Source organism: Callorhinchus milii, unplaced genomic scaffold, assembly GCF_018977255.1.
Source record: "Callorhinchus milii isolate IMCB2004 unplaced genomic scaffold, IMCB_Cmil_1.0 Scaffold6, whole genome shotgun sequence".
NCBI lineage: Eukaryota > Metazoa > Chordata > Chondrichthyes > Chimaeriformes > Callorhinchidae > Callorhinchus > Callorhinchus milii.
The window spans coordinates 16612766-16630909 of record NW_024704747.1 but is presented as its reverse complement, the minus strand read 5'-3'; the positions used below and the strand labels follow the sequence as shown (position 1 = coordinate 16630909).

Here is an 18144-nt window from a genome sequence, read left to right as displayed (position 1 = left end):
ATGTCAGGATCACATCCCAAAGTGATAAATAGTGCAGGCTGGGCACCTGAGCTGAGGGCGCGAGCCAAGGGTGGGTGGGGGGGGGGGGGGGAGGGGAAAGATGACCAAGAATGCAGTCAACGTGGTAGGTCTTGAGATGGGATGGAGTTCCAGAGAGTGTGAGCCGATAGTGGGGTGGGCAGAGAGGGCTATGAAGCAGGCCAGTGCTTGCTGAGCAAAGGGAGTGTCTGGGTTGGTAGGGTACATAGTACTGTGGTCCTGAGCTGCAGGACAATCTATAGTCAGCGAGTCACAAAGCCTTTACCGACAGTTACGCACTTGTCGGCGGTGCTCCTGATCTGCTGCTCGGTGCTCTGGCCCATCTTGTGGATGCTCTTAGCCAGGTAATTCTCCTTCATTATGCCCTCCCACAACAAAAGCGCAAAGTCCTCTTCTTCTTCCAGCCTTTTCTCTACGGGAAGGAAGGCAGAAGGGAAAAAAAGGCTTTATTAGGTCCACCTCGAGTCTCAGAACTGAGCATCCAGTCGGGATTTTTACTGAAAACGGAGCTATAAGAGCGCCAGGAAAACCGAGCAATTGGAAATTCTTAAATTATCCATATGTAAGGGGAGGGGAATAGAGGGACAAGGGAGAGGGGTTTGAGGAAGGATGGAGATTCATGCCTTAGATAGGCTATTTCCGTATTGCAGCGTTCTATGTAAAATTCGATTTAAGAATGTGAAAAACAACTTGCAAGTTAAGACTGAATGAAAGAATTTTCCACAATAAATGTGCCTTAACCCAGGACATGGCTGATGACAGAACAGCCAGGTTAACTCATCAGCAAGACCTGCACGGGCAGACTGGTCACTGGGGGCAAGGAATCCTCCTACGCCTATTAACCTTGCAAACCAAAGCCCTGATAGGTTGTTGCCAGCTGGAAGCTTGCCAGATAGTGCTCTCAATGGCGAGCTGTGTATTTTTAGATGGTTAAACTCCAGCATTTACTTCCCCACATCTTGCCATTTACCAATCTACGCCTAGATATTCTCTGGAATTTGGTAAATGGCAGGCTTGGAACTCTCAGTTTGGTTTGGATGCTCTTGAGCACGGTGATGGGTGTCTGCATGTGTCAGGAACGCTACACCTCATGATTACATGAGACGATGGTTGGGGTATTACATTGTTTCAAGAATGAAAGCACGGGATAAAAATTCCATTCAGTGTTACACATTATGTCAATGCATGACTATAAGGGAAATCCCATTAGTGTCTGGGAAATAGTGAGGCATCCGGTAAGAGTGAGGACATACTGAGCTTCTTGCGAATCTGCGGGGGCCTCCTTATGATGATGCATTGAACAAACAAGATGATGTGGCTGAGAATGATGAAGGGGGGCGGTGCCGAGGGCCGACTGTGGTACTCCTCAATAAGGTGGCATCGCTGGAACTTCCAGATCTTATCGGTGTTTTCCTGCACCAGTTGAAAGGTGTAGCTGAGGGAAAAGAAGGGTAGCATTGCATCAACTGTGCAATTACAGACAAAATTACAGACATGGCTTGCCTCAAGCTCCAAAGCAATGCTAACTTACTCTAATAATAATAATAATGTGCAACGAGGTGAATCAGTGACCTGCTTCTATGGTGTCATTCTGCAAAAGGCACAGTGCAAGAGTGCAAGTTATTTTATTTAAAAGCGTGGAATGTAATCTTATATGATTGCTTCAATCTGCTCAGGTGAAACATTTATTACACTGAAAGCTACTGTCTCCTGATAAAAAATTACAATAAACCTTGTGCCTTTCACATCAGGAAGACCGCTCAAAGCACTTCACAGGATGTGTAGTGACTGTGCATTACATAGGCAATGCAGCAGCTAGCTTGCGCACAGCAATGTCCCCCAAATGTTATGAATTTTATTTGAGGGATTGTTGGGCAGAACATCAGGAGAAACTTCCTTCTCTTTTCTAAAAGTAACCATGGGATCTTTAACGTCTACTTGAACAGGCAGATGGGACCTCGGTTTGAAATCTCATCAGAAGGATGGCACCCCCAGCACTGCATTGGAGCGTCAGTCTAGATGTACTGACATTTGGGAAGAACGTGAAACAAACATCTCTCGTGGGACTTTCAAATAACAACCACATCAAAATCAGGGTCCTGGGCACTTACTTAAACATTGCGATCAGCAGATTAAGCAGCAGAATGTTGGTGAAAAGCAGATAGATACACAGGAGGATCACAGTTATCCATTCAGGGAAGATGGGATTATTGTTACTGTCATGTTCGGGGCACTTTGGCTTGTAAGGGTCACTTCCGGTCAAAGTGCACTGATTCAGGTCAAAGCCCGAAACTTTATGAAGGAAAAAAAGTTGTTGAGAATTACTGCATTATAAGAAGTGTTTTTATCACAGAGCAGTCACTCTCATCATAGAATCATTTACACATCTCTTTACCTACAGTCACAAGAGAGGATTTGGATAAAGAAGACACTTTGGCCCATTTGATCTAATCCTTACAAAACCGTCTTCCCATTGTGACATCAAGATTTTTCTCAACTAAATTCTGGTATCAACCACGCTTCCTGGTGACCTCTTCTCTGTGTGTACCATTGAAATTTACAACACAGAAGAAGCCCATTTGGCCCATCGTGTCTGTGCTGTCTCTTTCAAGAGCAATCGTTCCAATATCATTTACCTGCCCTTTCCTCATACCTTTACAAGTTAAGAGTAGTTTAGTGGAAAGATATACTTCCTAGAATCTGTCCTAAAATTGCCCTTCACAACTCTAAACCTGTGCCCTCCTGAACTATTGCCTTGGTGTTCTGCATCTGAACATATTGTTCCAATGCTTGTTAAAAATAAAAGCCAAAAATTCCCCCCATCACAATTTTTGCTGAACTTTCTGGCTGGTTATTTTGTGCAGCTTTACAGTGCAACAGGTGGGCAAATGTTCCATTTCACACAGTGTGCAAATTCTTATAAAAAGGAATAATAATAATAATAATAATTGCATTTGATACAGTGCCTTATCGCATCTTCGAGACCTCTCAAAATGATCATGGAATATACTGTAAAGTGAATTGTCTGTATATTTGTGGGTGAAAGATGGCAGCCAATTGCGCAGAGCAGTGTCCCATAAACATGCGTGGATTAAGTGACCAATTTACTATTTTTTTAAAAAATTTGAAGGAGTTATTACCACCAGAAAAGTGATCTGCCAATTGACTAATGACCAGGTTCCTACTTACTGTTAGATAAACAGAGGTGTGTGGTGTAAGGAAACTTGCCCAACATTCCAACCCTGCCGGGAATCAAACGACAGAACTCCATTTGGATAGATGTTCAACAACAACTACAACTTACTTTTAATGAGGGCTTTTCATGTGAGATAGCATCACATACCAAGCAAGGGAGAAGGGGGAGGTGGCCAGTGGAAGACAGAGGTCGTCAGGTGGAGTTTAAAGATAGATAAAGAAGGGGCAAGATGAAGGGATTGAGGCAGGTAGTTTAAAAAGGATATTAAAGGCATGGGGATTAGATCAGTTGGCTCATCCAGAGAAAACCACAAGCAGTTGCATGATGAGCAAAATGGCATATTTCTGTGCTATAACATTCTGGGATTCTATAGAATTTTCCCCAATTTGGCAGGATCTTCAATTTTAAGACAAAATAGTCTTACAGGCTAAGACTAAACCATTCAATTTCCCAGTGCACATATCCCCCATACTGATAAGCACCGACATTTACTGATTTGTTTTAATGCAGACCGAGGTCACTTCACAAACCCACAGTGACTGAAAACGTACAGCCAACGTCAATGGGAATCTCTCCAAAGATCATACGGTACGGGTGGTAGACAACTCCCTGGAATATCCAGTCCAGGCGATCCTCATTGTGAATGAGGATGCCTTGTTTCGCAACACCAAATGCTACGATGGACAAAGCCAGCAGGAAGAGAAAGAAGAAAATGTCCTTCATCTGTACAGGGGGGAAAAAAAAGAGCAACTTTAGACTCAGTGGGGAGAAAATCTACCCGAGTCCAGATTTGCTCTATCAACACAATATTTACGTGTCCAGAATTTTGCAAATTCTTAAATTCAGTTTTAATTTTGAAGTTACCTGTTTTCTATAACTTCTTTTAATGGCTTCATTGGCACACATATGCGTGTCACACATACACACACACACACACAAACATGTATGACACACTCATACAGTTATTGCTATCTCACACCCACACATGCACACATGGATGCACACATACTGCTACCCCTACCATTCGTTTCACCATAATGATTTTGGGTCCAAGGGTTTTGTTCACAGCAAAGATGTGCATGACTCGAAAGCAGTAGATGATGAAGTCCAGACACAGAATTATTCTGCCGTAGTAGAAAGTTTCAGAAATCCACCTACACGTGGAATGGTTCAGAAGCCGTTATTTAAACAGTTATAGATGTTACCGAAAGCAATTCTTGCACAGCTGAATAATTGAGTCATAGCAGGGAGCAGGATTTGGCATTAGGAATTAACTTGCATACATTTCCTGGAGAAAAGATTGCAAGTAGACTTCAGAGGAAAAGAGAATATAAAGGAGATCACTAGAGAGGTTTGGACAAATAAGGTCACTGAAGGCTAGGCTCAATATTATAATGGGAGGACAGTGGGGTGGGTGTTCTGGACGGATGAGATCAAATGGCCAAAAGGCTTCTTTCACCTCATGATCACTGCTGGACAGTACATGTGCCAAGGGTCAGATGAGGGTCTATCATACTGCCACCGCTTAGTAGATACTGGGACGAGATACCATAAGGCACCCATTGAAATGTACCCTAGACTGAGTTAGGGTACGAGGTGAGACAATTTGTGGAAAGAAAAAAACAAAATATGATTTGTTTAAAAAAGATGTTTTAATTCCTTAAACTCTAGATTGGGTTTAAATGTACAAATCCCTGAAGCAGGTGTTCTGCTCGTGGCAGCCCACATCTCTCCAATACCGTGCTAATTGCCAATGTCCAGGAACCTGGGATGTCCTCTTGTTTTCCAGCTCATGGACTGTGGATAGTGATCACAGGTAGTGAGCATCTTCAGTCACCAGGCTTCCCTGTGTCTCCCTTCAAATCCTACCTTAAAACCTGCCTCTCTGATCATAACAACTGTCATCTCCCCCCTCCTCAGAATCCAATCTCGCCACTGTCAAGGACTCCAAGACATTGCCTCCTTCAACAACAACATTTGACATTCAATTGTAGAAAGTAAGCTCTCATCAGGACTCAATGTCTGACAGACATTTTGTCAGGACAGCAGTCTCAAGACCCATCTCAAGACCATCCTCTTCGACTGTGCCTTCAGTCACCCTCCTACCCCCACCCTCCCCGTCCTCCACTCCTCCTGATCCCAACCACCAGCTCGAGTGCGGATCCCTGATTGTCCAACGCCTCCTGACGTGAAAGGCATTATACAAATGTAATTTGTTGTTGTTAACCTACATGAAAGGCGCTCTATAAATGCAATCTTGTTGTTATTGTTGTTGTTGTTGTTGGCAAACCTGATAGTCAGTCAAAGTCATAAGCCAGAGGATAAATACAATGCAATGCAAGACCTGGCTTCATGGACAACAGAATTGAGAACCTTGCGGGGCGGGGGGGGGGGGGGGGGTTGGTGGAAGGAAAATTCTGCCATTTGCCATTCCGACTTCTCCATATCTGATATTTAAGGAATTTCTCAGTTTAAAGCACAAGCTTGTTAGAAGTGGAAAGGTTAGCTCACCTGCAAGCTAGTCCAACCAAAAATACCAGAATGGCCGCAACATCCAGTTTATTCCATATGTCACTGAAGTACAGAATGGCCTTTTTCCAAAATCCCAAATCATCTGGGTTAGAGAATAGCTGCACATGGAATCATAAAGCTTATCATGAGAAGAGTTTCACCATCGGGGAAAATGGCATATTAAAGATGCCATTTTGAGGTTCCGCGGTGACAGTTGGAAGAACATTTTTGTGAAAAATAAACTTCTGTATGAAACTTTTGCTCCTTACAAAATAATTTTTCCTTACAAAATAATTTTGTAAGGAATTTCAGCTTTGGGAAATAGAATATTTCCACCTTTTCACCACCCGGTATCAGAGTTAAGGTCTGGTTCGGTGGTCCTTTCCAGTTCCCCCCAGCCCTGAACTCAGCATGGCCCAGTGTGCCCTTTTACCATTTCACACACTAACTCTCTGAGTGAGGTTGCTGTGTAATAGCCATTTGATTGTGAAATAAGGGTAGTTAAATACTGCAAGTCACCATAAACTTCATGCAGGTTAATTTTGTGAAACTAACAGAAAGAAAATGACCTCTTCATCTTCACCATTCAAAGCTAGGTCGCAGACGTAAATGTATATTCTCTAATGCACTGCCCTACCCACTTCCCAGATTCACAATACATTAGTAAGTTTCTTGAACAGCTTGCCAATCTTTCCACCTCTCCTTTTAACCACAGATCCAACAGTGATAAGGCACTATATAATAATAATAATCCTTGCGTTTGATACAGCACCTTCTCACATCGTTGAGATGTCTCTGAGAGCTTCACAGGATATACTGTAAAGTAGATTGACTGTGTATATTGTGGGTGAAATGCAGCTGCCAGTTACGCACAGCAATGTCTAACAAACAGCGGTGGAGTGAGTGGCCAATTTTTATTTTAGGGAGATTGTTGGTCAGGACACCGGGAGAAACCGCCTTCTCTTTTACAATAGCGCTATGGAATCTTTAACATCCATTTGAACAGGCAGAGATGGGACCTCGGTTTAACGTCTCAACCGAAGAGTATGAAACGCAAGGATTATTATCATATTATTACTCCAAGATCCAACTTTACAGCCAATAAGAGATTTACCTACAAACCCAATAAAAAAAATCCAACAACAGACCCAAAACGTTTCTACATCTGTAATCGACATGCATTGCAGTGGGTTAGCCCTCACCTGCCGAATTTCCTCACACACCAGAGTAAAAAGCCACAAGTAAAGAAAATATTCCCGCCCAGAAGGTTGGCTTTGGAAATCAATCAGCAGAACATATGAGAAAAGCCAAAGGAAACCAAAATAAGCCAGCACGTTCCAATAAAAGACGACTACTGGGGCAGTATAGAAGGCTCTCAGCCTCTCGCAACAAGATAAAGGCTTCAGGTCCTCTTCCTTGACAGTTGGCATCAGTATTGTCCTGAAATAGTAATATAAAAACAGAGTCAGCAAGTCAACAAAACATGCCAGCATGGATCAGTGACATCAGGCCCGAAATTCTGTTATGTGTTGGTGCTTTATCACTCAGAAAGATGAAATGACAACATTCACCCCAGGATTGTGCTATTCAGGTCCACAATCATGAACATGCATTGTAGAAGCTGCAGTTTCTCTACGAGATGGGTTTGGATCAAAGGTTAGGGCTGGACTGATGTTTCCCTGTGAAGTAGTATTAAGGTTAGGATCAGGGTATATTTTTTTCCATGAGATGAAGTTGGGCTACTACTTTTCTATAGTCTAGGGTGACATTAACTTGCTATGGGATAGGTTTAGGTTTAGGCTGGGAGGTTCTCTATGGATTAGGCTAGGATTTCTGTATGGGACGAGTTTAGGATAAGGTTACAGTTTCTCTGTCTATGTTGTATGGGGGTGGAAAGAAAACCGTTAAATACCTACCGTGAAATTGATTTTGGTTTTTGCTTTGTTGACTGCAGATCCTCACTGAGAGACGGACTCTGGCTGATATCTGAGGAGCTGTCCACCTTTGAAGCCTTTTTCATTCTGATTTCTTCATCCTGTCTGCAATGAGAAGTGCATCTTGTGCATTGAATGAGAGAACTGGGCAGCAAACTAACATATCCCATTAGGCTGTTCCTTCAGCCAAACGGTTTCAGCATGTGTGAAGTTTGACCATTTTACAGCGTTCCGTACACAGAAAAAAAAAGTACGGGGATAGTGTGGTTTTGAAAGCTAATAAAACATACTTGTCAAAACACATAACCCGATCACTGAAAAAGATTTGTAACAACAATAATGATGGTATGTCTATGGTAGGGATTGGCTCGGGGTTTCTCCATAAGGAGACAATTCTGCACATCTACACACCCTAACGGCTTCTAAACCCGGGAGGTGTTTGTGATAGGAATGCTTAGGGGAAAAAAATACAGATATAAAATTACTCAAAAGATAAATAAGACAGAAATATTGAAACAAAAGTACCTGAAACTGATGAAATTTGAGTGGATAATTGGCCACAGCACCATGCAGAGCAATACCTGCCAGGTCTGGGTGTCCACCGAAATATCACCCCACCAGATTTTGGTCAGGAAGCTCTGCAAGAAAGAGTAAAGGAGATTATTAGTGGAGTCCTGTAGCTCAGTGGTTAGAGCACTCGCTTTGCAAGTGAGAGACCTGAGTTCAATTCCAGGCAGGGCGAAACCTTGGGCAAGTTTCCTTACTCCACACGCCTAATAATAATCCCTCCAAAACCAAAAACAATAATAAATTGGTCATTTTCAATCTACGACTGTTTGTGGGACATTGCTGTGCGCAATTGGCTGCTGCGTTCGCCCACAAAAAATATACAGTCAATTCACTTTACAGTGTGTTCTGTGAAGCGCTTTGGGACATCCTCCCGACATGAAAAGCGCTATATCAAACGCAAGGATTATTATTATTATTATTATTTTTATTAATTAACGATCATTTCTCTCAATACTGTATTAAACAGAGTCAAAGTTCAGAAACTCCTGAAAGCAACCAGCAGGCAGACTGGCATGTAAGATGGCACCAAACCTACAAGCTTCAAGTGGCCTCTCACTGAGAACACATTATCCAGTTAATGTGTCTGTCTTTAGCTGATCACTAAAAGCAGTAACCTCCTTTACCACATATAGATATTGGAAATCCTTTCGATTAATCAAATACTGTAGCTATGAAGAGTTACATTAATGAGGATAAACGCTACGTTAATAAGAGTAAATCCAGACCAGGTGGAATTTCTACCCACAGGTGTCTGGCAGAAAGCAGAGTTTACCCAGCATTAATGGTACATCTCAGACATAGCACGGGAGAAACAAGAGGGCAGCAAACCACAGTGTCATCACACCTGGACGCCACCTTGTGCCATGAAGTTCTGGTCGTCCCCTTCAATGGCCAGACGCAAGCAGGTGGTGTTTCCCCAGGCATTGGAGACTCGAATCAGCAGTTTCTGTGCCCGCTTGGGGTCCTTCCTGTAGCACTCTGTGAACACGCCTTTATAAACAAACAGTTACATTCAAGGTGTGACAAATCAAGGTAATTTCACCCACAAAATATACAGTGTATCTCCTATGAATCGCTTTGTGACATCTCAACACCGTGATAAGAAGCTATATCAAATTATAGGATTATTATCATACACGAGAGGACGCCATAAAGCAGAGGTCTCCAACTGGTCGATTGCCACTAGTTGGTGCTGTGGCGCACAATCAAAAAGACAAGAGGAAGGAGGGGTCCCTATTGAGTCAAATTGAAAACGAAGCCAGGTGCCCAAAGCATTTCATGCACCTGGATATGAAAATATAAACTTTAATGTTAAAACTGTGGTAAATATTGCTCTTGCCTCTTATTTTTATTGACCATGTGCAAGACACCACCTAGTGGCGATCGACTGGTTGGAGACTATTCCTATGGAGCAAGAACCTCGGGCTGGTTATCTCCCCCTTAACCCCAGGGCAGACTGAAGCCAATTTAGCCTCCAGATGTAACCCCAGCTGATACCAACAAACTCAGCACAATTCAAACCATTAAAATAAATAAGATAAATTTTAATTAATTAAAGTAATTTTTTTATAAAATAGCAGTTGTGACAGAGTTGTTTCCACAGCTCAGTGTGACGTACGTTCTGATAAGAGTTACTGCCTGAGCCTTCCTGCCCGGTGAGTAATAATACCCCAACATACCAATGGCTCGATCCTCGTATTCCTGAGCCAGCTCTTCCATTGCCTCAGAGAGGTCGGTGTCGTTTGCTTCAGAGGACAGTTTTTTCAGGATCTTGGTGGCAACGAGCGCAGAAGCAATGCTGTCTGAGCTCTGGAATACAACAACAACTTGCACTTATATTGCACCCTTCAAATAAGATAATACATTCGAGCACTTCACAGTGGCGGGGTCAGGTGCCAAACAAGAGAATTTCGCCCACAAATGCATAGTCAAACACTTTACAGTATATTCTGCGAAGCACTTTGAGACGTCGCGACGACTTGATAAGGCATAATATCAAATGTAAGGATTATTATTAATATGCAATCCAACATTACATCGTGGAGTCCTGTAGCTCAGTGGTTAGAGCACTCGCCTTGCAAGCGAGAGACCTGGGTTCAATTCTCGGCAGTGCGAAACCTTGGGCAAGTTTCCTTACTTCACACACCTGATAATAATCCCTCAAGAAAAAAATAAATGAATACATAAATAAATTGGTCACTCAGTACACGACTGTTTGTGGGACATTGCTGTGCGCATTTGGCTGCCGCGTTTCACCCACAAATATACAGTCAATTCACTTTACAGTCTATTCTGTGAAGTGCTTTGAGACATCGAGAAGACGTGAAAAGCGCTATATCAAATGCAAGGATTATTATTGTTATTCTGCCATCGTTAGGCAGCATTCACTACATCCAATGCAGAGCCATGTGACCAGAAGGAGTCAGTGTAATGGGACGGCGTTGGAGAGCCATGTGAAGAAAAGGGGTCTAAATGGTGATGCCAACATTGTGCAGGCTGTGGCCAAAAGGTGGCAGTACGCTGGCACACCATGCCATGCTGGAGCAACAGCAACAAATTATATTTGTATACACCATTAAGGGACAGCAAGAACTTGCATTTATATAACATCTTTCACCTCAAACAACATCTCAAAGATTCACTGGGCAGTACTTAAAGTTTCCTAGTAGCTAATCAAAGGCCAGAAGACAAGGAGCAGCAGGCTGGCCGCTCGCTCTTCTGGCAACATTTGTCCTTTGGATGAGATGTTAAGCTGAGGTCCTGTCTGCCTGATCAGGTGGATGTTAAAGATCCCATGGCACTATTCGAAAATAGAAGGGAATCTATCCTGGTGTCCTGGCCAGCAATCCCCCAAATTAAATTAGTCATTCACTTCAAGATTGCTTATGGGACATTGCACTGCTTATGGGATGTTGTATGAAAATTGGTTGCTGCCTTTGCCTAAACAAATACACAGTGGCTATACTTTACATCAAATCCTGTGAAGCACTTTGAGACTATTTGACAAAGTGATAAGGCGCTGTATCAAAAGCGAGAATTAGTGTTATTGTCATCAAAAATGAGATTTCAGACATATTTAAGATGAGGGTTAATCTAGAGCAAAGTGAATTTGCGGACACAAAATAAAAGGACAGGTCTGTCCTGCCAGAGGATCTTCCCCAACAAACCTTCCTGTCCTGCTCTCTGTGTGCTGAAGTCCAACTCTATGTAAAATAAAGGGAAGTTGTGGAGAGAATAGGATAAATGGGCAAAGTCATGGCTGTGGAATACCTATTGCCCGTCACCTTACCTGCACCCATAGGATATTCGCCAGCATTTTCCTCTTCTGTAGTATTGCCCAGAGAAAGAGATCACGTGCGGGTTCTTCAAATTCCTGCTCAACATCATCACATATTTCGGACTCTTGTGAGTCACTGTGCTTCAGCTCTGGATGAGATATTGGCAGAATCTACACAGAGCAAAATTAGTTTGCAATTGAATAACAGTAATAATCCATGCATTTGATATTGCACCTTTTAACTTCATCAAAATTCGTCTCAAAGCACCTCACACGATTTAATTTAGTTGAAACACGATCTGCGACACGACTGTGAGTATTACGTGCAGTTGACCCGTCACATGTCTGGTGTGAACATGCACAACATTGAATGGGGCAAAACACTGAATGATCCACATCACTGAATCGTTGACAAGGTTAAATGGTAGCAACAGGCCTCCATCTGATACACCAATAGGTTCTCAACTAAGGTGATGGGCTCCCAAATATCACTGCTGCCATCCCACACTTCAGGGTCTGTTATTTAATCCTACAGACTGTCGGTGACCGTGGAGGTGAATGTGGGCTGTATACAGTGATTTGTGGGGAGAAATTCTATCTGGATTTATTCTTGTGTATTTTGAAGCCGGTTTTCTGTTAGTTTCTTTCAAGAAGGACTTTTAAGAAACACAACTACAAAGTTAAGACCGAATTCAACAATTTACCAAATACCGGATGCTCTAATAATGTGGAACAAACAGAGTAAATCTAAACCCAGGTGGAATTTCTCTTCACTAATGTCTACCTTTGCCAGCATCTTTACACCTCACGCTTTGTGATATTTAATACCAAGGTCTGGATTTTCACTTATACAAATGTAATTCTGGGGAATGTTAGGGCTCGGACTAGTCCAGCCACTGAACAATTCACACGTGTATTCCCTGTTCATAATGGGCGTCTTGTTCAAACTTGCCCAGTGGTGAATGTTTGAAATTTCTTTTCAGAAAGACTAGACATTCAATACTAATTCTATTTACACACAAATGCTAAATCCCAGCCAGAGTTTTCCATATTACAGCATCACCCCTGCATTTTCATTCATTCATTTCCTTCTTTATAAATTTTTTATATCGATGCACTAAGTAAAATAGGTTGTCAGCCCTCTCAGCCAGTCGTGCTCTTTTCTCTGGATTAAAAGGTTGTGGGTCCAAACTCCATGTTAGGGCATGAGCTCACAGTAGAGGCTCGCACTCCAGGACAGCACTGGTGGGTTGGGGTGGGGTGGAATGGTGGTACTCCATTGTCAGAGCCAGCGTCATTTGGGTAAGACATTAAATCGATATTCTGTCTCCCTGTTCAAACGGACATTAAAGAACATTATTGAAAAAGAGCAGGGTGTTTCTGCTGATGTCCTGGCCAACAATCCTCCAGACAAACTGATCAAGACATCTCATGGCTGTGTGTGGGGCATTGCTGAAGTAAATGGCAGCTTACAAAACCAGTAACTACACATGACACTAATTAATAATGAAGTGCTTTAAGCTATTTCAAAGGACTGAGGCACTTTAGGAAAAGAAAAGTGCAAGTTCTTTCCACTTACGTGTTGTGTTAGCTGCGTGATGCTGAGGTGTTTTTTACACTGATGATCTTTTGGCTTTTCGTAGAATGGCTCAGTGAAGTCCCCAAGCAATTCTCTGAGGATGCCCGAGACGTGATGGAGAAGTATCCTCTGTTTAGCATCCACGTTATCGCTGGCGTCTCGCCTCCTCTCACCCTCCACTGCCTTACGCAGCTTCTTGTAAAGGAGGGTGGATTGAGGGACATTGTTGTAGAGCCGCTCAAGTATTTCTGGTGTGACAAATTCTCCCAGATTGACACCATTCTCGAGGAAAAGCTCAACAAAGCCAGGTTTATTGCCAACCAGGGCTGCGAACATTGCCTGGTGGAGATTGGAGGACTGGTAGACATAGAGAGGGTGGTTAGTCACCCAACTGGATTAATATCATGAGTAAAATCATCTAACAATATAAATACAGCTTGATACCGAGGGCCAAAATACAGGAATAGCAACCGGATTCGAACAGGATCTCGCTGGACTGTGTCCGAGTAAGAGAATGTTTGGGAACAGAGTTCCTGCAGGCTGGTGTGACATGCATTTGATTATTTGCAGGGTTCAGTGCCTGCAAATCCTGGTGACAATGCTGCATTTTCCAACACAATACTACATCCCATTATGTGCTACTGGTCAATGTTCCCTGGGCTAAATAAAATCACTTTATTTGATAAATATCTCACTAGAATAATTGAGTTTTTGTGCAGGGTTACTCACCTCAGTAACCAACTAGGATTCATTATTTCTCTGTGAATCTCTCAGTCTCTGTGCATTCTCGTTCTCTGAATAGCTATCCCTCAATTGCTCTCTGCAACTCTCTATATATATCTCTCTTCATTTGTTTCTCTCTATATATACACACATCTGTTCTCTCTGCATATTGTGACTCTTTCTCTTTCTCACCGTCACAGATTACCTGATCGAATTCCTGTTTTGTGCCGAATCATTCCACCTATTTTTCCCTGTACATCTCTTCCTCTCTCTCTCTATTTTTCAGTATATCTGTACAATCAGTTGTGTGCCTATCATTGTGAAATGCTTTTCACTAACAATTTTTATTCTAATGAAATATAAATGAACGCACAAATAATAATGTAATAATAATCTAATGAGAAGATAGTAGCTGCATGTTCTGGAAGGATGAGATCAAATGGGCAGAAGAACCTTCTTCTCAAAACCAATCTTGTGGTCTTTCTCTCTGTATCTCTTTCTCTCTCTACACCTCTCTGTCTGTGCTGATGGTTTGGAACGGAGGCCCACAGATAATGGGGCAGCATACCGCCTGCAGACAACAAGTGCGGACTGGGTGAGGTTTCAAGTTTCCCCACTCTGTAATGGGAGCAGTATGTCCTCCTTCAGTGGGCACATTTACAGACTGTAAAAAATGCCGGGTTTATGTTCTCCAGGAACCAGTAAAACCACCACCTGATCTTGGCCAGATGATCAACTGGGTTTTGGAGCCAGCAAGCATTACCCATGCCTTTAGCAGTCAGAACCTCCTAACCTACAGTTGTTTTACTGGCCAAACCCATGTTCTTTTGCCCGTTATTAGTGGTTGGCCCTTTACACAAAGCCGGTGATGGAGCACGGTACTGAGAGAGGTAAGAAAAAGCAGAGAGAAAGCACTTGAAAAGAAGGCAGTATTTTCACAAAATCAGCACCAGATAAACAAACCAAGACTCACTTTCCAGCGCTTCTTATCAGTGAAGATCTCGCTCTTGGCAATGTCCACCCTATCCCACGCCACAGCCAGCTTCAGCTGGTGCTCCAAGTTCTCCTTTCCCAGGTGGCTAGCATTGCTCGAGGCTGGGATGAGGCAAAGATGGAGATGATTTTTAACTGTGGAGTTCAATTCACAGCGAGTGAAGCGAGGCTCCTCATACCACAGCTTAGACAAGGGAACAGATGTGGACTTGAGCTCAGATAAGGGAAGGTTAATACACAGCTCAGGTTTACATTGTTTTACACACAGAGTGGTGCCTGGGTGGAATAGACAATCAAGGACAATAAATTCCAGTGGGAATTTGATGGCTACTTGCGAAGATTTCATTTCAGAGGGTGTGAGAGATAGAGTGGTTTACGATTATCTATTTTTTTAAAAATAGAAATTTACAGTACAGAAGGAGGCAACTTTGCCTGTGGCATCTGCACCAGCTCTGAGCAAGCTATTCATTCAATCCCACTGCCCTGTCTTATCCCCATGCCGCTATCTTTCTGATGATTTCCCTCTTGTAACGCAGAGTAGACTCAATCTCTAACACCTTACTTGGCAGCACATTCCACCTCCCAACAACTTTCACTATCTGAGTGAAACAGAAGAGATTACTCTGAAATTAGCTGTTGACCTCTTCCAATTCTGAAAATCTCTGTTATCCTCCCGAAGTGAAAGCCACTATATAAATGTAAATTTGGATAATATTATTTAGGCAGCAGCTTCCACGTAAATTGAAAGCCTCAAAGCACTTCTGAGAAATAAAGGACCAAGGTAGATGAGGAAGGAAAATGGAATACTTGAACAAAGGGACTTAAGAACTTATTCCCAATCTTCTCATTGTATATGTGGTTAGAATAATAATCTTTACAGTTCTCAAAATGTCTCAAAGTGCTTTGCAGGAATTATTGTAAAGTGCAGTCACTATGTTTTTTCTAGATGAACCCAGCAGCCAATTTGTACACAACAATGTCCCACAAACAGCCATGAAGTGAATGACCGATTTATTGTGGAGGATTGTTGACCAGGACACCAGGAGAAACTTCCTTCTCTTTTCAAATAGTACCATAGGATCTTTAACATCCTCGGTTTAACATCTCATTCGAAGGACCGCACCTCCGACAATACAGCTCCTCCCCTGCCCTCACTTCCCCCCCACCCACCACCACCACCACCACTACCACTGCACTGGAATGTTAGCCTTAGACTACATGAGGTCAAAGTCCCAATGTGGTGCTTGAACCCACAATTTTCTGATTCAAAGGTAAGCGTGCTTCCAACTGAGCTACCAACAGGTTAGCACATCAATGTCTAGGCTACGAATGACTCTTCCCTCCACTATTAAGCATACAAACTAAAAGTTCTGGGCAGTGGATAATGCATTCAACAAAGCGGTAGCCAGAAAAAGATACAAAAGCGTGACAGCTTACTGTTTGCCTGTGATCCTTGTGCCCACAGCTTGCCTACCTTTCAACAAAGCCTGGAGAATAGCCACATCCAGCTCCTGGTTCCTTGCCTTCTCTGCTTTGAAAACAGTCAACAGCTGATGCATCCTGACTATGTCTTGAACCTAAACAACAAGGATCAATGTGGGGGAGAGAGGGGCAGAGAGCAGCGAAGGGAATTAATGCTAATGTAATAATATAAAAACAATCACCACAGAAGTACATGAAAGAATTTGGTAAGAGAGGAGACCATTTATCTGTGTGCTCAGAGGGTGTTAATGGACATCTGGAGGATCAGAGGCATTTTGTCTGTGGCTAGTCTGTGATTCCCCCTCCTCCACTTTGCACCCAATGCTCTTCCAAGTCTCCCCCCTCCCACACACACACACATACACACACGAGACTCCACGTCTACTTATGAATAATAATCCTTGCATTCGATATAGCGCCTTATCAGGTCATTAAGATGTCTCAAAGTGCTTCACAGGATATAGTGTAAAGTGAATTGACTATATTTTGTGAGCGAAACACGGCAGCCAATTGCACACAGCAGTTTCCCAACAAACAGTGGTGGATTGCATGACAGGATTTATTTTGTTGGAGGGATCAAATGTGAGAGCAAAAGGGTCTTGTGTTCAAAATACAACACCTTGTTTGTAGGTATTATTTTGTGACATGCAGGGCCACAAATCCATCCTCTAATCTCTTTTCTGCCCCCTCCGTCCCGCGCCCCCACCCCCCACCACCCCCCTCGCCCCATAGCTGTGCTTTGTAGGCACAGTCTTTTCATTTACAAACACAAAGCCACCACCACTCTGTACCTTTTTGGTCCACGATATTATCCTCCTATCAGAGAAAGTGTTGAAGGTTTCGGAAAAGAAGGTGCGGAGCTGTTTCTGCATGAGAGAGATGGTAATCTGGGACACGGGCAGATTGGCCACGCTAGCAAGGACGTCAGCAGCTCGGCCTGATCCCTCCACTATGACACACGGCATGCCATTCATCATTGCACTGTGTATAGTCTGCAAGGGAAACAATGAGCATCACCTCATCAGAACAAGGGTGTGTACTCTTCTCGCCGTAATAATACCCCATAATAAGCCTTGCATTTGATATCAGAGCCTGGTACATAAAATATCACACAGTGCTTCAAGGGAATTCCTGGCAAATACAATGATTGTATCTTAAGGAAAACACAGAAGACAATTTTCATTCCACAAGGTTTTACACAAAGGCATTGAAGTAAGTGACCAATTTTATTTGGGGGATTGTTGGCCAGGACACCAGGAGAAAGTCTCTTTACTTTTTGAATAGCGCTACGGGATCTTTAACATCCACCTGGACAGGTTAGGATTATTATCGTGAATGTGCTGTGCCTGACACAAAATATACAATCAATGCTGATCAAAATGGGGATGGTATGTCCCAATGAACAGTTTATACTTATATACACGTTAAAGTCCAACTAGAATTTGCCTCTCAACTGTATGATAATTTCCACAACTAAAATACTTTTCTTACTTAAAAATGTTTTATGTACTACATGTGACATGGAGGACACAGTTTAAGATATTGACGGAATGTCACGGTAGTCAGATAAATCAACTGAACTTTGCTCTCGTGATTCAGGAGCTGAACCTACAGACCAACTTCTGTCCATTAAATATACATCTAAGACTGTATGGTTCGCCCCAAAGTATGCAGTCATTTCACTTTACAGTATATTCTGTGAAGCGCATTGAGACATCTCCAGTACCTTGGGAAGTCCTCCTGACATGAAAGGCACTACACAAATGTAATTTGTTGTTGTTGTCTCGATGAGGTGATAAGGGGCTACATAAAATTCAAGGACGACTATGTACATTCAACC

The 18144-nt window shown here is 42.7% G+C and overlaps 1 protein-coding gene across 4 annotated transcripts in view; it reads right to left on the bottom strand.

Moving 5' to 3' along the window:
• trpm2 (transient receptor potential cation channel, subfamily M, member 2) overlaps positions 1-18144 on the bottom strand; it is a 37567-nt gene that overhangs the window by 9695 nt on the left and 9728 nt on the right. For 3 of the 4 annotated variants that reach the window (XM_042336479.1, XM_042336482.1, XM_042336480.1), the window contains 16 exons: positions 17096-17296; positions 16297-16399; positions 14803-14924; positions 13107-13463; positions 11540-11698; positions 9930-10059; positions 9095-9240; positions 8206-8318; positions 7663-7785; positions 6949-7186; positions 5747-5865; positions 4257-4389; positions 3787-3958; positions 2151-2331; positions 1293-1474; positions 319-451 (listed from right to left, as the gene is read on the bottom strand). In XM_042336479.1, the coding sequence (XP_042192413.1) occupies positions 319-451; positions 1293-1474; positions 2151-2331; positions 3787-3958; positions 4257-4389; positions 5747-5865; positions 6949-7186; positions 7663-7785; positions 8206-8318; positions 9095-9240; positions 9930-10059; positions 11540-11698; positions 13107-13463; positions 14803-14924; positions 16297-16399; positions 17096-17296 (2612 nt within the window). The remainder of the gene's footprint in view (positions 1-318; positions 452-1292; positions 1475-2150; positions 2332-3786; positions 3959-4256; positions 4390-5746; positions 5866-6948; positions 7187-7662; positions 7786-8205; positions 8319-9094; positions 9241-9929; positions 10060-11539; positions 11699-13106; positions 13464-14802; positions 14925-16296; positions 16400-17095; positions 17297-18144) is intronic. The other variant, XM_042336481.1, reaches the window with a different exon arrangement.